The sequence below is a fragment of the Neodiprion pinetum genome, chromosome 1, assembly GCF_021155775.2.
Source record: "Neodiprion pinetum isolate iyNeoPine1 chromosome 1, iyNeoPine1.2, whole genome shotgun sequence".
Classification (NCBI taxonomy): domain Eukaryota; kingdom Metazoa; phylum Arthropoda; class Insecta; order Hymenoptera; family Diprionidae; genus Neodiprion; species Neodiprion pinetum.
The window spans coordinates 34,503,622-34,519,099 of NC_060232.1; the positions used below are offsets into that span (position 1 = coordinate 34,503,622).

The window sequence follows — 15,478 nt, forward strand, 5'->3', positions numbered from 1 at the left end:
ACGATTCAAATTATCACCTGTTATCACAATTAGCACAAAGAACGATGTGCAATTTTTACAAGAAAAATTTTACCACGTACGGTATCATTTTCGCATCGGGGATGAGAATGCAGGTATATTATACCATACCGCTGCAAGTAAGAATAAACGAGGTACAAGAGACGTGTGGGACGTGAAATTAGCATTCGAGTTGCGTTTAGTTCGAGACACCGCGGAACACTGCGAAGCGTTGTAAATGAAATTAGCATTGAGCCTGCGTCGCGGACTCGCGGTTCTTTCCAGCGATTTTCAATAGTTTCCAAGCCTTTCCTCTCCCATCGGGTCGTATAGCTGAATGGAATAGATAGACGGACAGATGGGACAGATGTGCGCAAGATTCTGTGACGACAATTTGCATTGAATAAGAGTTGAACGCGGCGACCAGGTGGATAGATATCGAGACAAAATTGTGAAAACTGGTATGCAAATGTTTTTTTTATTTCGTTTTTTCTTCCTTCTTCCTCGTACACGCGTGTGTGTAGATAATACATCGGGAAACAACGATTTCCGTATATCTACACGCACGCCTGATCGTCGCCGTTTATGCTCATGGCAAATAGCTGACTCAGATAAAAGAACCGCGTATAAGAACGTGCCGAGAGAGAAAGAAAGGAGAGAAAGAGAGGTAAGGCGGTGTAGTATACCTACATCTCGCGGCTTATCGCGTTGACGACGACGACGATGGCGACTGCAAAATAGGCTTAAGAGTCGGGCGTGCGCGAGTATGACGCGCCCATGAATCAGAACCGGAACCTTTGGCATTCCTGGGCGACAAGTGTCTGACTCTTCTTCCACGGCCCTCGAAAGCGTCCAAGACGGCGTTGACTTACATCTTGGTGATTGGTGGATTGGTGAACGTTTGAATTAGCGTACCCAGGATTGAAGACTTTTCTTTGAAACGCTCCTCGTACATGTATGCGGCGGATAGAACTCGAGACATCATTTCATTTTTTTTTTCTTCTCACTTTACGTTTCTTCGCCGTAACGTGAAATTGTTTTAAAAACGTACATGTACGTCACTCCCGCAGATTCAGGTAATTTTGAACGTTTATGTAACTCGCGTAAAGAATCTCACAAAGCTGGCAATCGAGGCGGTGCTGATTAAATGAGGTGTTTCATTTAATTGTTTTTTTTTTATATTTTATTTTTTTTTTGTTAGCGGTATACAATACGTACAGCCGATCGCTTTATCCTGTTAAATTGGTAAAATATATCACTTGGCGGTATACACGGCTTCAAGAATCGGTAACCGCAATGTTGACTTGACGCTCGGTTATACGAGTTATTGGCGTGTTTTGTCGTTGGCGTAAGAAAAACCTGCGTCATATAACGATCTACAATATAAAAGCGTCAACTCATCTCTCTGCACTTTTTAATATTACAGTCTATTCGTTATATCGAATCGAATTGAATTGAATTCGACAGGATCTAGACCGAATTTCTTGTTCTCGATTTTAGTGCGGACGTCAGCCAACTCTTAAATTTAGAAATTTGATTCAAGCCGAAGACGAAGTCTTCCAGGAAAGTGGCGAGGTGTTAGAAATCAATGCCGAATCGAATAATAATATTCTTCAGGCAATAAAAATGAATTATGATTCGAAGCCCGCCCCCTCTCCAAATCCCATAATCAGCGGCTCGTGTGTGCACGGATCAGATGATCAAGCAACGGACGAATCCACAATACCATAAACGAGGATGACGACAGCACGTCGCCAGGTGCGGCGCGGTTGGTAGTGACAATCGGATTTATACAGGCCGTGTATAACGCGCGTTATAAACCAAGGTGTGTATCGATAAGTTTGTAGAAATCGATAGTAATGCCGCAGCTGTCCGTGCAGGTACAGCTGACTTACGGATGTAGGACCGAGGGAATTAGAGCGCATTGAGAAGCTGAGAAGCTGAGAGCGTGCTTTTCTTCATTGATCTCGGAGGAGGGCGCAGCGCTTCTCTCGGGTTCGGTGTTGGTACGTTTCCCGACGTGTAACCAGGTATACCGGGTTACACCGCCTTCCAAGATCGAGTTCCTCCTCGTCGAGATAGACTATAAATGGAATTACACATAAACTCACGCGCAGGCATGTGAACACACGGGCATCGCGACTGCGTAATGGCCGAGCAGCATTCGACTGCAGGAATTTATACGTGTACCTACACGGACGCCGTGTCGTTGCGGTGACCGTAACTTCAACACTTCCTAGTGGGGGAAACAATGGATCCTTGATTAGCAAAACACCGCTGGAGAGTCGCTCAACGCGTGCTCAATTATCAGCATCGCGGTCTGATCGGCGATGATGCAAAAACTGGGATCATGGCGTAGTTATGTAGTAGACAGGATGTATATTTGTCGACGAAACTTTGTCCCGTAACTAAGACGAGTGTTCCAGTTATTGGTATTTTTTTGTTGCATCTGTGATCCTTGGTTCTGAAATTACCAAAAAATAAATTTTGCAATATGTAAGCCTCTAGCGATTGGCTGCAGTCATCGAGAAATTTACAATTTGTGCCGTCAATTTATAATTTTGTAAAATAAAAGGTTCGATAATTGGGTCGAAACGTGTCAATAACTGGTACACTTACCTTGGCTGCCAACATCAGGGACAGTGCAATTAGAGTCACGAATTTACTCTCTATCGTTTCTTGAGTGACGCGCGATGTTCTCGATTATTATACTTATACATCCGCGGTAGAAAGTCAGCGTAAAAATTGAACCGGATTAGGTATATATAAGGTACATTCGCGATTCGATCGCTTGTATTGGAATACGAATGGCCAGAAAATGACGCATTTATATCGACAAACTATACACCGAATAATTGGTATTCCAAGAATACGTTGCTGATCGGAAAGTGGAGGTGAAATTTCCAAAGACGTTAGTTCTGTAACCTAACCTAACAGCTTGCTCACGTTTCGATCATGCTGACCCAAATTTTGTCACAGCCATTGTCAATTGTGTTCCTCCACGCTTCTCTTCCCACTCATAATTGCTGTCTCTACTTTGTTCATTCAATACCGATATAACAACTTTTCGCCGAATCGAATCGTTCGGAGTTTACGGTGATCAGGTATTCCTATCACGCATCGTAGCTGGCTCTGTCTGTACCAAGAAACGATGAACGTCGCGTGGAATTACTGCCTGTGCCATTAGTTAAGATTATAAGATTATGATATTACGTTTCGAACAAGCGATATGGCAGGATCGTAGTAGCGCGATGGTTAATCTCCGGGAGTAGGTAGGTACTAAATAATTATCTCCATAGCTGGTCACGATTGAGTACGTCGATTTTTCGTACTCTTCACTTTTCCATACAAACCTCGATGTGAGATGGTTTTCGCTGTGCAATAAATATCGAATATTAAAAAACCGCGCGTAAAAAGACCAAGTTTATCATCTCACTGGGGCATAACGCGAGTAGAGGCAGAGTTCGTGACCACGAAGTCAGAGGGCGTTGACATTAGCGGCAATTAGGTATGAAGAAGTCGGGTAAACTGGAAACTGGAAAGGGCTAATGTAGCGTCGTTAACTCGGCTCGCCGCTCGGTTTGGGCGAGGATATTCTTCTTCTCCTTCTCCTTTATCTTCCTCTTCTTCTGCTGCGTTCCGTTGTTCCATACCATCCGGCGTTTCCACGCATATCCAGAGAAAACCTGACCCAGTACAATCGTCGACGGACTTGCGCTTGGCGCATGTAACACGCGTTTCGGTTCGTTGGATTCTCCCTCCATCCATCGAGGTACAACGAGACGGCTTCGATTCAGGCGCAGTAAAAAGTACGAGTGCATCACCTCCCGTCCCTCAACTCGGGAGTAACTCGATACTCCCTCGCCCGAGGCCACGACATAGCACATTACGCATCGTAAACGATACCAACCTTACCAATCGAAACGTCGAAGCAGCGAGACCGACAGCTCGAGCCTCCGCAGGGTGTAAAAACTAGCGCTGGGGGGATTTTCTTTCCACGTGTCGGGAAATACAGGGACATGACCACAGACGCGGCGACCTTTGTCCAGAAACAAAGGATCGACCTTAGCTCGTAGGAGAGTTGGCAGGGACTTCTTCCACACCAAAAAGCTGGGGAGGTAAGGCCCGCCTCGTTCCCTAACCCAGCCCAAGGAAAGAGTCTGTTTCAAATGAGAATGGACGTATAGTGACAAAAAGGGCTTTGTGCCTGATTCACGATACAGAGAGACAGACGGACAGACACTCGCCTGTGTCTTCGTGGGCTGGTAACAGCGCGTGAAACGTGCCTTCTCCTCCAGGGCATGCCTTCCCAAGTTCCTACGACCGATAAGCTGCGGTACCTGTAACACGCACGCCTGTAAGCTGCTAGATTCAGGCCAAACAAAAGAGAAACTGGGACTAGACGCGGGAGATTGTTTCCTTTTTCTTCTGCTTACGTTTTTTTATCGTCTTTTTCTTCTTCCTGACTAGCTATTCCACCCAAACACTTTGCTTATACACGAACAGTTTAGCATCGCGTCGTCACGTTGTGATTTTTTTTTTTATCTTCGTGGTTTTCATTTCGGTGTTGCTTGTTTCAATTCCGTCTACTTTTCTTCTACTTTTTTTTTTTTTTATTGTTTTAATCTTTTTTTCTTCTCGGTTTTGCTCTTGTCTTACAAACAGTCATTTGTTATCTCGTACTTTTGTACCAGTTGCCCCATCGATTAGACGATATCCAACGATCAGCAGCACCGGCGACACCAACAACCGACCGCATTCCTTGGCCAAGACCGAGAGTGGAATACAGAGATTAAGGGCAACGGTACAGATTAAATCTATGTATACAATGATTATTTTACAAGCCAAATACGAATTCGGTCATGCTCTCATTTGTTTTCGTTGTTTTTGTTTTTTTTTTCTTATTTGTTTTTTCCTTCTTCAACGTTCTTGTCGTTTTAGTAATTGATCTCAAATTGACGATACGAATAATTCACTGTGTCGCTCAATATCACAATTGTTCGAGAAATTTCCGTAAAACTAAAAAGTGTGATGTTTTTCCGATGAATAAATTGACGTATAACAAACGTTGGTGAATCATCATGCATACCTGCGTCACAGTGGAACAGATGATTAATCAATGATCGCAAAGCGAGGAAGAAAAAATGAATGACAAGTTCTCCGTGATCGTGAACTTGCTCCGATGCTTACACACACATGAGCTATACTTGGTCGTGGCTGATATCGGTTTTGCTCGTAACACCTACCGTTCAACGGACGAATACAGTACGGTGCAGGGATATACGCGCAACCTGCAGGAAGCAGCGAGGAGGTTCTAGCCAGCCGGCTATGAATCTTGAAAAGCTCAAGCGATGGGGATGAGGCAGAGGAAGAAGACTAAGAGGAAGAAGAAGAAGAAGATGAAGAAGAAGAAGAAGCGAGCGGTTCCATAAATCTCAGGTAATCGAGCGAGGCGCGCGCGCGTTCATTTCGAGTTACCCGGGCGTGATTTGTGCCCCGGTCTGTTCGTAATTACGGGTGTGTGGATTCGAGATATACTTACAGGTCGGACCTCGCAGCGTCTCTCGACTCAGCGCTCTTATTAATTGCCGTATAGTTTCCCGTCCCAACGCCTCCCGGTCACCCGGGGGATAATATCCCAACAACGCAGCGCAGCTTTTCCCCGGCGCAACGAGGAAGTGGATATCCCGCTGCGTTTAGCTCCGGTATCATTGCAATTTGCCACCCACCCTCGGGGTTTCGCGACCGAAGCCTTGAGACACCCGCTGCACGGTCGAGTCGGGCTCGACACAATCACCTGGGCAACTTGCTAACAAGTCGGAGTAACAGGTTACCACTTATTAACCGCTCCTCGACGCGACGCAATGCCTTCTCTCGTTATTGCCCAGTCATGCCGGCAGAAAGCCGGGCATCGCACCGCGTCTCCGTAGGAAATTGACGATGAAACGAAAGCGGTATCCTCCTCGGACACACGAGCACATCTTCTGCTTTCTTTATCCCGAGGCTTAAATTCTCATGTTTATACCGGGGCGTTCTTTCAATTGGGGAGAGAGAATTCCTACGAATGGCATCGTTTTATTACCGTCGCTGACCCGCCTAATTGAGGGTCTAATCAAGTAAAAGTTAAGATATGTCAGGCGTTTCCTTTCACAGCTATAAACACACGGTCATCGTAGCTATATGGGTATGTATATGAGGTGGGTATAGAGAAGAAGATCGTTGACGTGAGATGAATCGGAGGAATATAGCGTTAGGTTTATAACTGTAACCGCTGTCTAGGTTTGTTTCCATTTCTTAAAAAAAATTACTCAATTTTCCTCTCAACTCGGCACGATTGTGCGCAAGAGTCTGTACTTGAAAGACTACCGTACTTGCGAGTAAACGTGTAATGGACACTGCTTAGTTATTCAAAAATTCTTGATCCGTAAATATCGCAGTGTTTCAAATATACCTGCAGCCGAGCCTGCAGTTTGTACAGCTTAGATGTTTGATGTACGAACTCCATGGCTTGAATGGCTCGGTACGATTTTATTTTGATAATATCTCCGGCGCTACCGGTCTCTCAAACTTCCATCTCCGTGTGTTAGACGAGTAACGAGTCTGTTGTAAAGTATGCGAGTATGTGCCGTGTACATAAAGAGCGGCCAACGGTTTTCGATACAGGGGGACAACAACCAGCGGTGCTAGATTTGTTCACTTTCAGCTTCACTGAGCAGGACGAAGACTCTCTGTTCAGTGTTTACTGTTATACACACAGCTCGATCACAGGCATACGTATACCCTGTTAGGTATATACGCAATACTCTCTAAATTTTGTACGCGAGTCGAAGATGCACGATGGGTAAACTCGACTAGGGAATAACCGCCTCGCCTCATCAAGATTTAAGGTATAAAGTTTGAAGAGTTGTCCGAGTCGCGCGATAGTGAAATTCGGCGCACATAAGTTAAGCAAGAAAAAGAATCCGGAACGAAATGTTCCGAGGACCACGAGGTACTCCGTCACTCGGTGACACCCAGTGACCTGAAAATTGAGTGAAAGCCGAGAAGTGGGTATAAACTACAACATCGCGTTGTCAACGCGCGACGTTGCGAGTCACGCGTTAAAGGTTAAAGCCAGGGACCTCGCGTGCACTTAGGTTACACGCTGTATCAGCGATGCGACGTCGTCTCCGAGGAAATTAAGGACGAGCCCGTGTACTTCTCTTTCATCCCTTGTGATCTACCTGCACAGGCCTTTGTAGCCTGTATGAAAACGGATTCGTTTGTTTCACGAACGAGATTGATGACGTCAACGCCCCGGAGTAATCTCTTCACGGAGCTCAAGATTCATACGAACCACACGTGGTTCTATGTTACAACACTGATACGATAAACCGTCACTCGGTGTCTCGTCGTTGTTCGCGAAGAAAGTGAAGAGGGTAAGCTCTTCTTACTCGTTCCAGCACACTCGTGGACGGCAACCCCACGCGCATTGCACTCCTTCTGCTATTCATGCCTCGTCTTAAAGCTCATCGCGACGCATCTTTTCCTCATGACGCATTTTACCGGTTAATAAAACATTTTCATTCGTCGTTCCTATAAGTTGTTCTCCGGCATTCGGACCGGATTTAGTCCTTGGAATCTGAAACGCGAGGTATCCTGCCCGGTCAAAGGATTCTCCACGGTTCTTTCTGTCCCTGGGGATCTCTTTCTTCTCCTTCTTGTCGATTCTCTCTCTCTTCATCTTTCTCTCTCTCCGCAGCTTCCCTTTCTCGCGTGCCCTCACCAAGAAACGAACGCAGGCTCGCTGCACGCACACCGCTGGCAAATAACATAGGAATCTCTGCACCTCGACAAGCTTTCTCGTGTGTAACGGGGGCCGTTACAGCAGCGGCATTATCGTACCGGTGCCGAGCCGCAGAGTAAAAGTCGTATATCACCCGAAGCGATAATACGTCACTTCCGCGGACATCGGACGGATCGGAACAGGCGTCGTTCCTGCGCTGAGCGGTACTGGAACGGTGACACTGCAGCGGAGACGTCAGTTGTGAAGAAGAAAAATAAAGCAAAAATATCTGTAGAAAGTCCAGCGAGACCGGCGACATGAACGATCGGTTGAGAAAACGCGAACTGCTGCACACCGTGCACGAGTCGCGATTGAAAATGAGTCATTATTACAGGTGCATTACAGCCGCGGAGAAGGATCAAGTGCAGTGGGAGTTGATCAAGTAAATGTTGCGGTCACGGCACAAACTCAATTAGCGAGCCAAGGTGCGATGTATACATACACATACCTATGCGTACGTACGTACAGTACCCGAGAGCTATGGTACAACTAGAGAAATAAGTCCGTTGAAGAGAGGATGTACACGGGATGTACTCTTCCAGATGCGGTATACCCGACGTGTCTTCGTTTCAGCGTGTGTACGTCAGCAGGGGAATGTGTACCTACCTCTACCTACCTACCTCCGTAATAAGAATAATAAGCATAATTCTTGACGAGCATCGTGCCGTGGAGCCCTTTTTTTCGTATACAGATGTTTACAGTTAACATATTTTTCCGTGTGCGGTACCAAGGAACAGCAGCACGAGCTCCTCCACTCTTATAAGGATATAATAACCAGGGACCGCGGGCGTATAGATGGTACCTCATGCATGTTTCGTCGGTTTCTTCGGTACCCGGGTAACGCATACCGGAGTAAATTATACGATCCCTGCCTATGACTCGGTGTTACAACAAATTTACTTACATACCGGGAACCTCTTTCAAACGGTAACGCGTGTAACTCGCTGAATGGTAATTCGTTCGCAGTGGAAAAGCTGAAAAGGTAAAGTGTGCGGACTGCACTTTTTCAACATAAGATTACTAGTAGGTACTGGATATTCGCATGAAAACGAAACGAAACGAAACGAGAAGCATAAGCCCTGTGGAATTTCGAGAGAGGGAGTTTGCTCCGAAAGATCGTTCAAGTTCGCGTGTTGAGCCGCGAGTCGTCGGGTTCCCGATTATTATACCCACGTAGGTATACAACACAACCGAAGCCTCGGTTTGATTCAGACTTTCGGAATGCCGAACCGTAGGACGAGGAAGAAGAAGACGAAGAAGAAGAAGAAGAAGCCCTGCGGGCGCGAAGTGCCGCCTTATATGGAAGGATTTCAACAGATATAGGTTTCACGTTGTATGTACAGCGCGATGTAGGCAGGACGAAGAAGACAGGCAGGCGCTTATCCAGCGTGCGCAAGACGCGGAGTTTCAGAGGCTGATCAAAGGGCGCGCGAGCTTTCGGACACGGTGGACAACGGCGTCGAATTATCGATAGATCATAAATGCGGTGATCGGGATATAACTTCTCCTCTCGCTGCACCTGATCCTGGACAAGAGGAAAAGGGATTTGGACTCACCTCTTTCATGCCGTCGAGTCGTCCGAGGCTCTTGGTGCCCCTGAGGGGTGGAAAAGCAACCTCGTGCCAACCGGAAGCTGGGGAAGCGGCGGCGTTTACGGAGGCGGTGCAGGGCTGAGGTTCGCTTATGTTGAGTCCGCGTGCCCGACTCTTGCTCTTACGTTTGTCGAGTAGATGCTTGGCCCTCGATTTCCTGACTGGCGCTACCTCGTCCTCCGGATCGCTCTGAACTTCCCATCGGGACGGTGATTTGAAACGTCTTCTCGACGAAGTTGGCGACGTCACGGGGGACGTCAGCCTCTGTACCAAAGTACCGAACATCGTCATCCCGAAGCTGAGGGATCCGCGTTACCGACGTAAACCGACCTTGCTCTCCAACTTTTCGGCGATAATCGTGTTAGCTGCTTGTCGTCAACGGTCGAATTCCTCCTCATCCCGCAGCTCCATCATCACGTCACTTTCATCACCGCAGCTCCGCCCGCCGCGGCTTTCGAACCTTGTCGGAAAATCCTCCTACCAATGATTTATTATCGCGAGATATACGCCTGCGATCCGACTCGAAACATGGCTCTTTCGACTTCGCGTTTGTCCTATATTTATTATGGAAATAATTCCCGCAGAGAGTTGAACTCGATTTCCCGAGAATCGACTTCTCCGCTACCGATCTTCGGTTCGTCCCGAACGCTGTCGCCCGCCTCAAGCACGCTTCGAGCCCGACATTTGATTTGACACTGTACTCGCGAGCACGTTATCAACACTTCACCGAACGACGTTACCCCGGCCCAACTCTGCAGTTCTTCAACCGTACAAATTATCGATTTTCCGAATGGTTTCCCTTTTAATCTCCCGCTCCCCCTGCTCCGTGTATTCCGATTACACCCAGTTTCCCCCCTAACTCACCCCGTGTTACTTATTTATGCCACGGTGTGTAAACATACACGCAAGTAGTTACGCCTGATAACGAATCGTCGGGCGATTAATGTCGCAGTAGTAGTGGTATTACTTCTCTCCGTTTCTACTTTGGACAAAAGTAAATAAGGTGGGAAAAAAATTTGCCGCGACTCGTCCCTCGAATACGAATATGTATGGTTCAGCACTACTATCGGCCTGCTTATGCGTATGCAGACGACATTTGGCACGCTCCCGGAGCGCCATACACGATCGCTGACTACGTACGGAATTCGACTGGTCGCCGAGAGACCGTGGCGGGCGAGCGACCGGTTGGCCTCGCTTAGCCGTCGACCGAGAAGCTCCGAACCTCGGCGAAAAAGCCCGAACCTCCGCCCCCAGCCCCATCCCCCGGACCACCTGGCCCCCTCCTCTGGGTCGCCATAGTAACGAGACTTATTCTCCCTTGGGCCTTACATGCCCGTCTCCTCTGTATGTATACCTTTGTACAGCACACCGGCAGCCGCACCGGGTGCTGTTTCCCTTTCTCTCTCCCTCTCTCTCCCTCTCTCTCTCTCTCTCTCTCTCTCTCTCTCTTTCTCTCTTTCTTTCTCGAAGAGATCACGGAGCAGGGAATCTCTCTTAAATCTTTCTAATCTACGATCCTCGTCACTCAACGACGCGACGCGCGACGCTACGCCCCGAATATTCAATTTACAATTATTCCTGGACCCTGGATAGTGTCACGGTCAGAAGTTTGAGGTCGTCCTCGCGGATTAGGTAGAATCAAGATCGTTTTCTCTGTTCACTTCGAAACTTGTTGTGATTTCAAGTTGGGAATATTACAGTCAGACAACACTGAGCCATGAGCTCGTTCGAATGAAATTATAAGTCGCGCTGTGTTTCTTGTTGGGAATACACGACGATTAGGATATAACTTCCGTATCGTTGAATGGTTAAAATTTATTTTATATTTACAGAATTGAAGATTTATTTTTGCATGCTACTGCGAGTCGGCGATTATTCAGATATTATACGGCACAGTGATTTTAAGTGATTTTGTAACAATTTGGACGGACTCGTCCTGTCGGAACTAACATTCTTGAAAGTAATAGAAAAAAAAAAAAAAAACCAACAACAGCAACAAAAAGATCAACGCACATTATGATCGTAAGTGTAAGTGTAAGTCTTTATGACAAAATGTCTCAGCAGGTGTATACAAATAACACGTTAACTTTATTACGGACGAGAAGCTGTTTATTTCAACGACTAGTGGCAATCATTCAGTAAAAGTAGCTGTTTTTGTAAATTGATACTCTTGGTTTTAGAAAATGACTAATAAAACGCGATTTCTACGACCCGACGCGCGTCGAATCAACAGGCCGTCCCAATGCCTCCGACATCCGTTTCGGCGTCGCGACAACGCGGTGATCACTTCCGTTGTTACAGGCGCTAGTATAATGGATCTAGTGGGCAACTCGTCAAGGCTATTCAGGCCAGCTTTTCGGAGTATGTAAATGGAAACAGGAACCTTCGGCCTTTTCCGTGGCTGAAGGCTGCAGCTCGGAATTCGAAAACGCGATAAATCGGAACGGGAGAATCGAGCCTCCGCTTGGGAATGCCCGTTCTGCAACCTCGACGACGTTAGCCGTGTAACGACGCAATACGCGAACCCGTTCCGCGTCCTGGGGTTCGCGAAGGACTCCATTCGGAGTTGTTCTAGGCCATCTATACGTGAACCCGGTCTCGTCGCCATGCTCGGTTGGATATCGTACCCCTGGTAATTATTTATTGTTTGGGACCGTTGCAGCGCCCGCAGGAATAACTCGGAGGGGTTCGACTGCAGGACCTTTTCTTATTTTTCCCTCCTTTCTTCCAGCGTCGTGCGTTTCTTCTAAAAGTCGAAATCGACCCGACGATGGCTACTGAAAGACGGGTGTAGGTATATAATAGAACGAGTTGAAGAACCGCGTCCCGATGAGTAGATGTGTGGTATGTATGTATACATACATATTGTATACGTGTATACACCAAGGTGACACGGCACTCCTGAGGGAAGAAAATCGATTTACCGTTCCGTACCGCGTGCCGCATAAGCTTGGTGTATCCTGGAATCTCGAACGAGCTTAAGAAGGTCGAAAATTCTTGCCAACTCGAATCGAGACGCGATCGTTTCTGATGATGACGCCCTCTTTTTATCACTTCTCAGATCTTCGCTCACCACGGGAGGCAAACAATCTTCGCCAAGATTTCCTTCCAGCCTTCCTCCAGAGTCCGCAGGCGGGGAAACGAAATATGTTTTTTTTTCAAGAATTTTTTTCATTCTAGCTCCTTCGAGCAGCCAATTTAAAAACTATTATACGCGAACACGAGGTCCGCCAAAAAGTTTGACCTCCGTTCACAAAAAATCAAGTATGGCGATGCAGACGGCGATGAATAGAATTTTGAATACTCAACGAGTCGGTCCAGACGGAGCATCGTATTGCGATCGAAGAACTTGGCGGTGAAACAAATTGATCCAGAATACCATTTTTGGTGAATTGTTCAAAAACATTGGAGGCACACCGAACGTCGTTCGGACTGCTGCTGAGACGCGTGCTGTTGAATTACGACGGATTTTTCCCTTGCTTCGGAAAATACGTCCTGGACGATTGGTCATTCCTTGGCAATTCGAGGTCACGGCTGAACAAGCCACTGATAAATCAGAATCCTTTGGTGGGTGCGGACTGAGGCGTAAAATTTATACATTGACGTGGCCGCCGGCGCTCCGGACTGAAAAATCTGTTTGAGCAGAGCCTGGACTTCTGTCTTCTGCAGTTCAACCGTTGAAAATGAAACTTGAAGCAGACAGGCGCGTTTTTGTTCGGTTCGTGTAAAAGGGGCGCTTCTGCTCTCTAGCTTTTCAGCGCTGACCTCACATATGCACTCGCCTACTCTTCTACAACTTCTTCTCCTCCTCCTCATTCTTCGTCTTCTTCTTCTTCTTCTCCTTCTTCTTCTTCTTCTTCTTATTCTTATTCCATGGACACTGCGCGTTTCATTTTTATTCTTGTTTCATCCTTTTCTGTCTAGGAAGACAATGTATACTCTCTTACATGACCCCTTCGGGGATCACGCGGCTACCATGTGCATGTGACACGAGTTATATTCACCGTGTCGGAACGAACCGTAAATACAGTATATTAAAGCGACTAGCTCATCTATCGACCGCAGACCAAGCTTTGAGAAGTGTACGCTTAACAGTTTGAACACATGATTTGTTGCAGATATAAAAAAAATTATTACCCGGCGCGGCGCAAGATATGCTGCAGCTAAGCTTCGTCAATGAAAATTCATGGTTAATAAATTATCCGTGAAAAAATACAAGCATATCTCCCTTTGCTATTCCCCATGCGAAATTGCTTGCAGTCAATTTCTATAGGAAAGAGAGCACCAACAAGACAAATATCGTGTCATAGCGCAAAAAATAAAAACTCGAGTCGCACGTATTCTCGGCGCTGAAATAGTAGATAAAATCTATATAATTATCGTTGGAAAAAAGTTTGTAATAGCAGAAACAGTATAAACTGCGTTACGGAAATCCCGTTTCGCAGCAATTTGGTATTATATGGATGAGAGTTGTAGGCGCCGCAGGTACTTGTAGAGTACAAGAAGAGGAATTACAGCAACGGAAAGTGGGTCACAAGGACTTTGTCAAGAGTATTTAGACTCTACGCACACCTGCATAACCGATGCATCTCTAGTCGAGAAGGCCTACCAAAGCCGGCATTCGCGGATATCTGGTTGCATTATACCCTGAACCGACGGTGAAGTGAGGATAGGTGACCGAGCGCGCATGCCAAAGTGGGACCAAAGTGTGCCAGCAGCACGATATCGCGCCGCCTGCACAGCCGCGCATTGCATTCGAATCGAGGAAATTGCCGCGCGTATATGTAACCGATTTTTAAGACAAACTCGAAACAGAGAAACGCGCGTATAGCCGATCGTTTTATCCTCAATCGGTCCGCGCGCGGATTTCACTCAGCGCGCCTGCATAATGTCGTTGTTTACGTCGAAGATCTATCTTTGCGAATGCGGCCTCGCGGCTTTCGAGTGGCTGCAGGATCGAGCCTAGAATATTACAGGGGCACGCCCATTCCGGGGTAACCTGCTCCATCGAGTGCCCTCCAGCGTCACCTCGTTAAATACATCCAGCGCTCTTAATTCGTCCGAAGGTCTGCGAGACGCGGTTAGGAATCTTTATTTTTCAACCTCTCGGCTAAGCCGTCGGAGGACTTGCGCAATGGGCAGCAACTGTACACTTTGCCAACTTTAATTGCTAATTATATTACCTCTACGGTATTAATTAACTTTCGTTTATGCGCATTGGTATGAGAGGAAATTGAACGAAACACGTCAACGCTGCATGCGCAATGTTACGTGTGCACCTAATTACTTCATCGACGACCTTCTCGAGTCGCCGATATTCGCGTCTCGGTGATTGATGTTGATGATTTTTATTAGCCGTGATTAGTGTCCGTGAAAATAAAGGATTGTATATGCGGAAATTAAACGGTCTTACATCATCGTGCAGGCACGATATTGTTTATTGCTTCGATTCTGGTCACGAGAAGCTACGCCTTTTCAATTTTCACCCAAATTTCGACAAGTTTTCTAAAAATGTTGTAATCAATCAAATTGTTCGATACGCATACGGTTTTTTGAGTTCTTCAGGTACCATAATTAGTAAGGAAAATACCCCTAAAAAGTGACGTTACCGCGAGAAATTTTTGGAGCCAAAAATCTCCAACAAACTGAGATTAATGAAATCAATAATTGAGAGTTATTTGTGATGAGATGGTAAATTTTTTCACACGGTTGAAAAAACAACATGTGAACAAAAGTTAATCATTAATATCCATATGACGCTTCGAATAAAATTCTAATGTGAAATTGGAAACGTGAGTTTCACAAGCAGAAACAAAAATATACCACATGCTCAAGAAACGACGAAGCGCGCGTGTGAGAGCCACAGTCTCGGTGTAGCTACTGCCCTGGTTACGGTGCTCGATGAGCCTTGAACAGCTGGTCCATTGTTTGCGGTAATATTAAGAGACCCAGCCCGTACTAAGGTTCGTTTCTATTTACTCAGTCCCGTCTGGAGTTCGTGTTCACCGCCCGCAATACCACAAGTTAAACATTTGACATTTCGTACGACTTTATTTGAAAGCTG

General features: G+C 46.4%; 1 protein-coding gene across 3 annotated transcripts in view; it reads right to left on the bottom strand.

Moving 5' to 3' along the window:
• Window positions 1-15,478, bottom strand: part of LOC124224690 (rho GTPase-activating protein 20) — a 156,765-nt gene that overhangs the window by 66,813 nt on the left and 74,474 nt on the right. The window contains exon 1 of one of the 3 annotated variants that reach the window (XM_046636784.2): window positions 9,379-10,570. The exons of the other annotated variants lie outside the window; for them this stretch is intronic. Within the exon in view, the coding sequence (XP_046492740.1) occupies window positions 9,379-9,705 (327 nt within the window). The 5' untranslated portion in view covers window positions 9,706-10,570. Of the gene's footprint in view, window positions 1-9,378; window positions 10,571-15,478 lie in introns of those variants that run through there. 3 annotated transcript variants of the gene reach the window in all.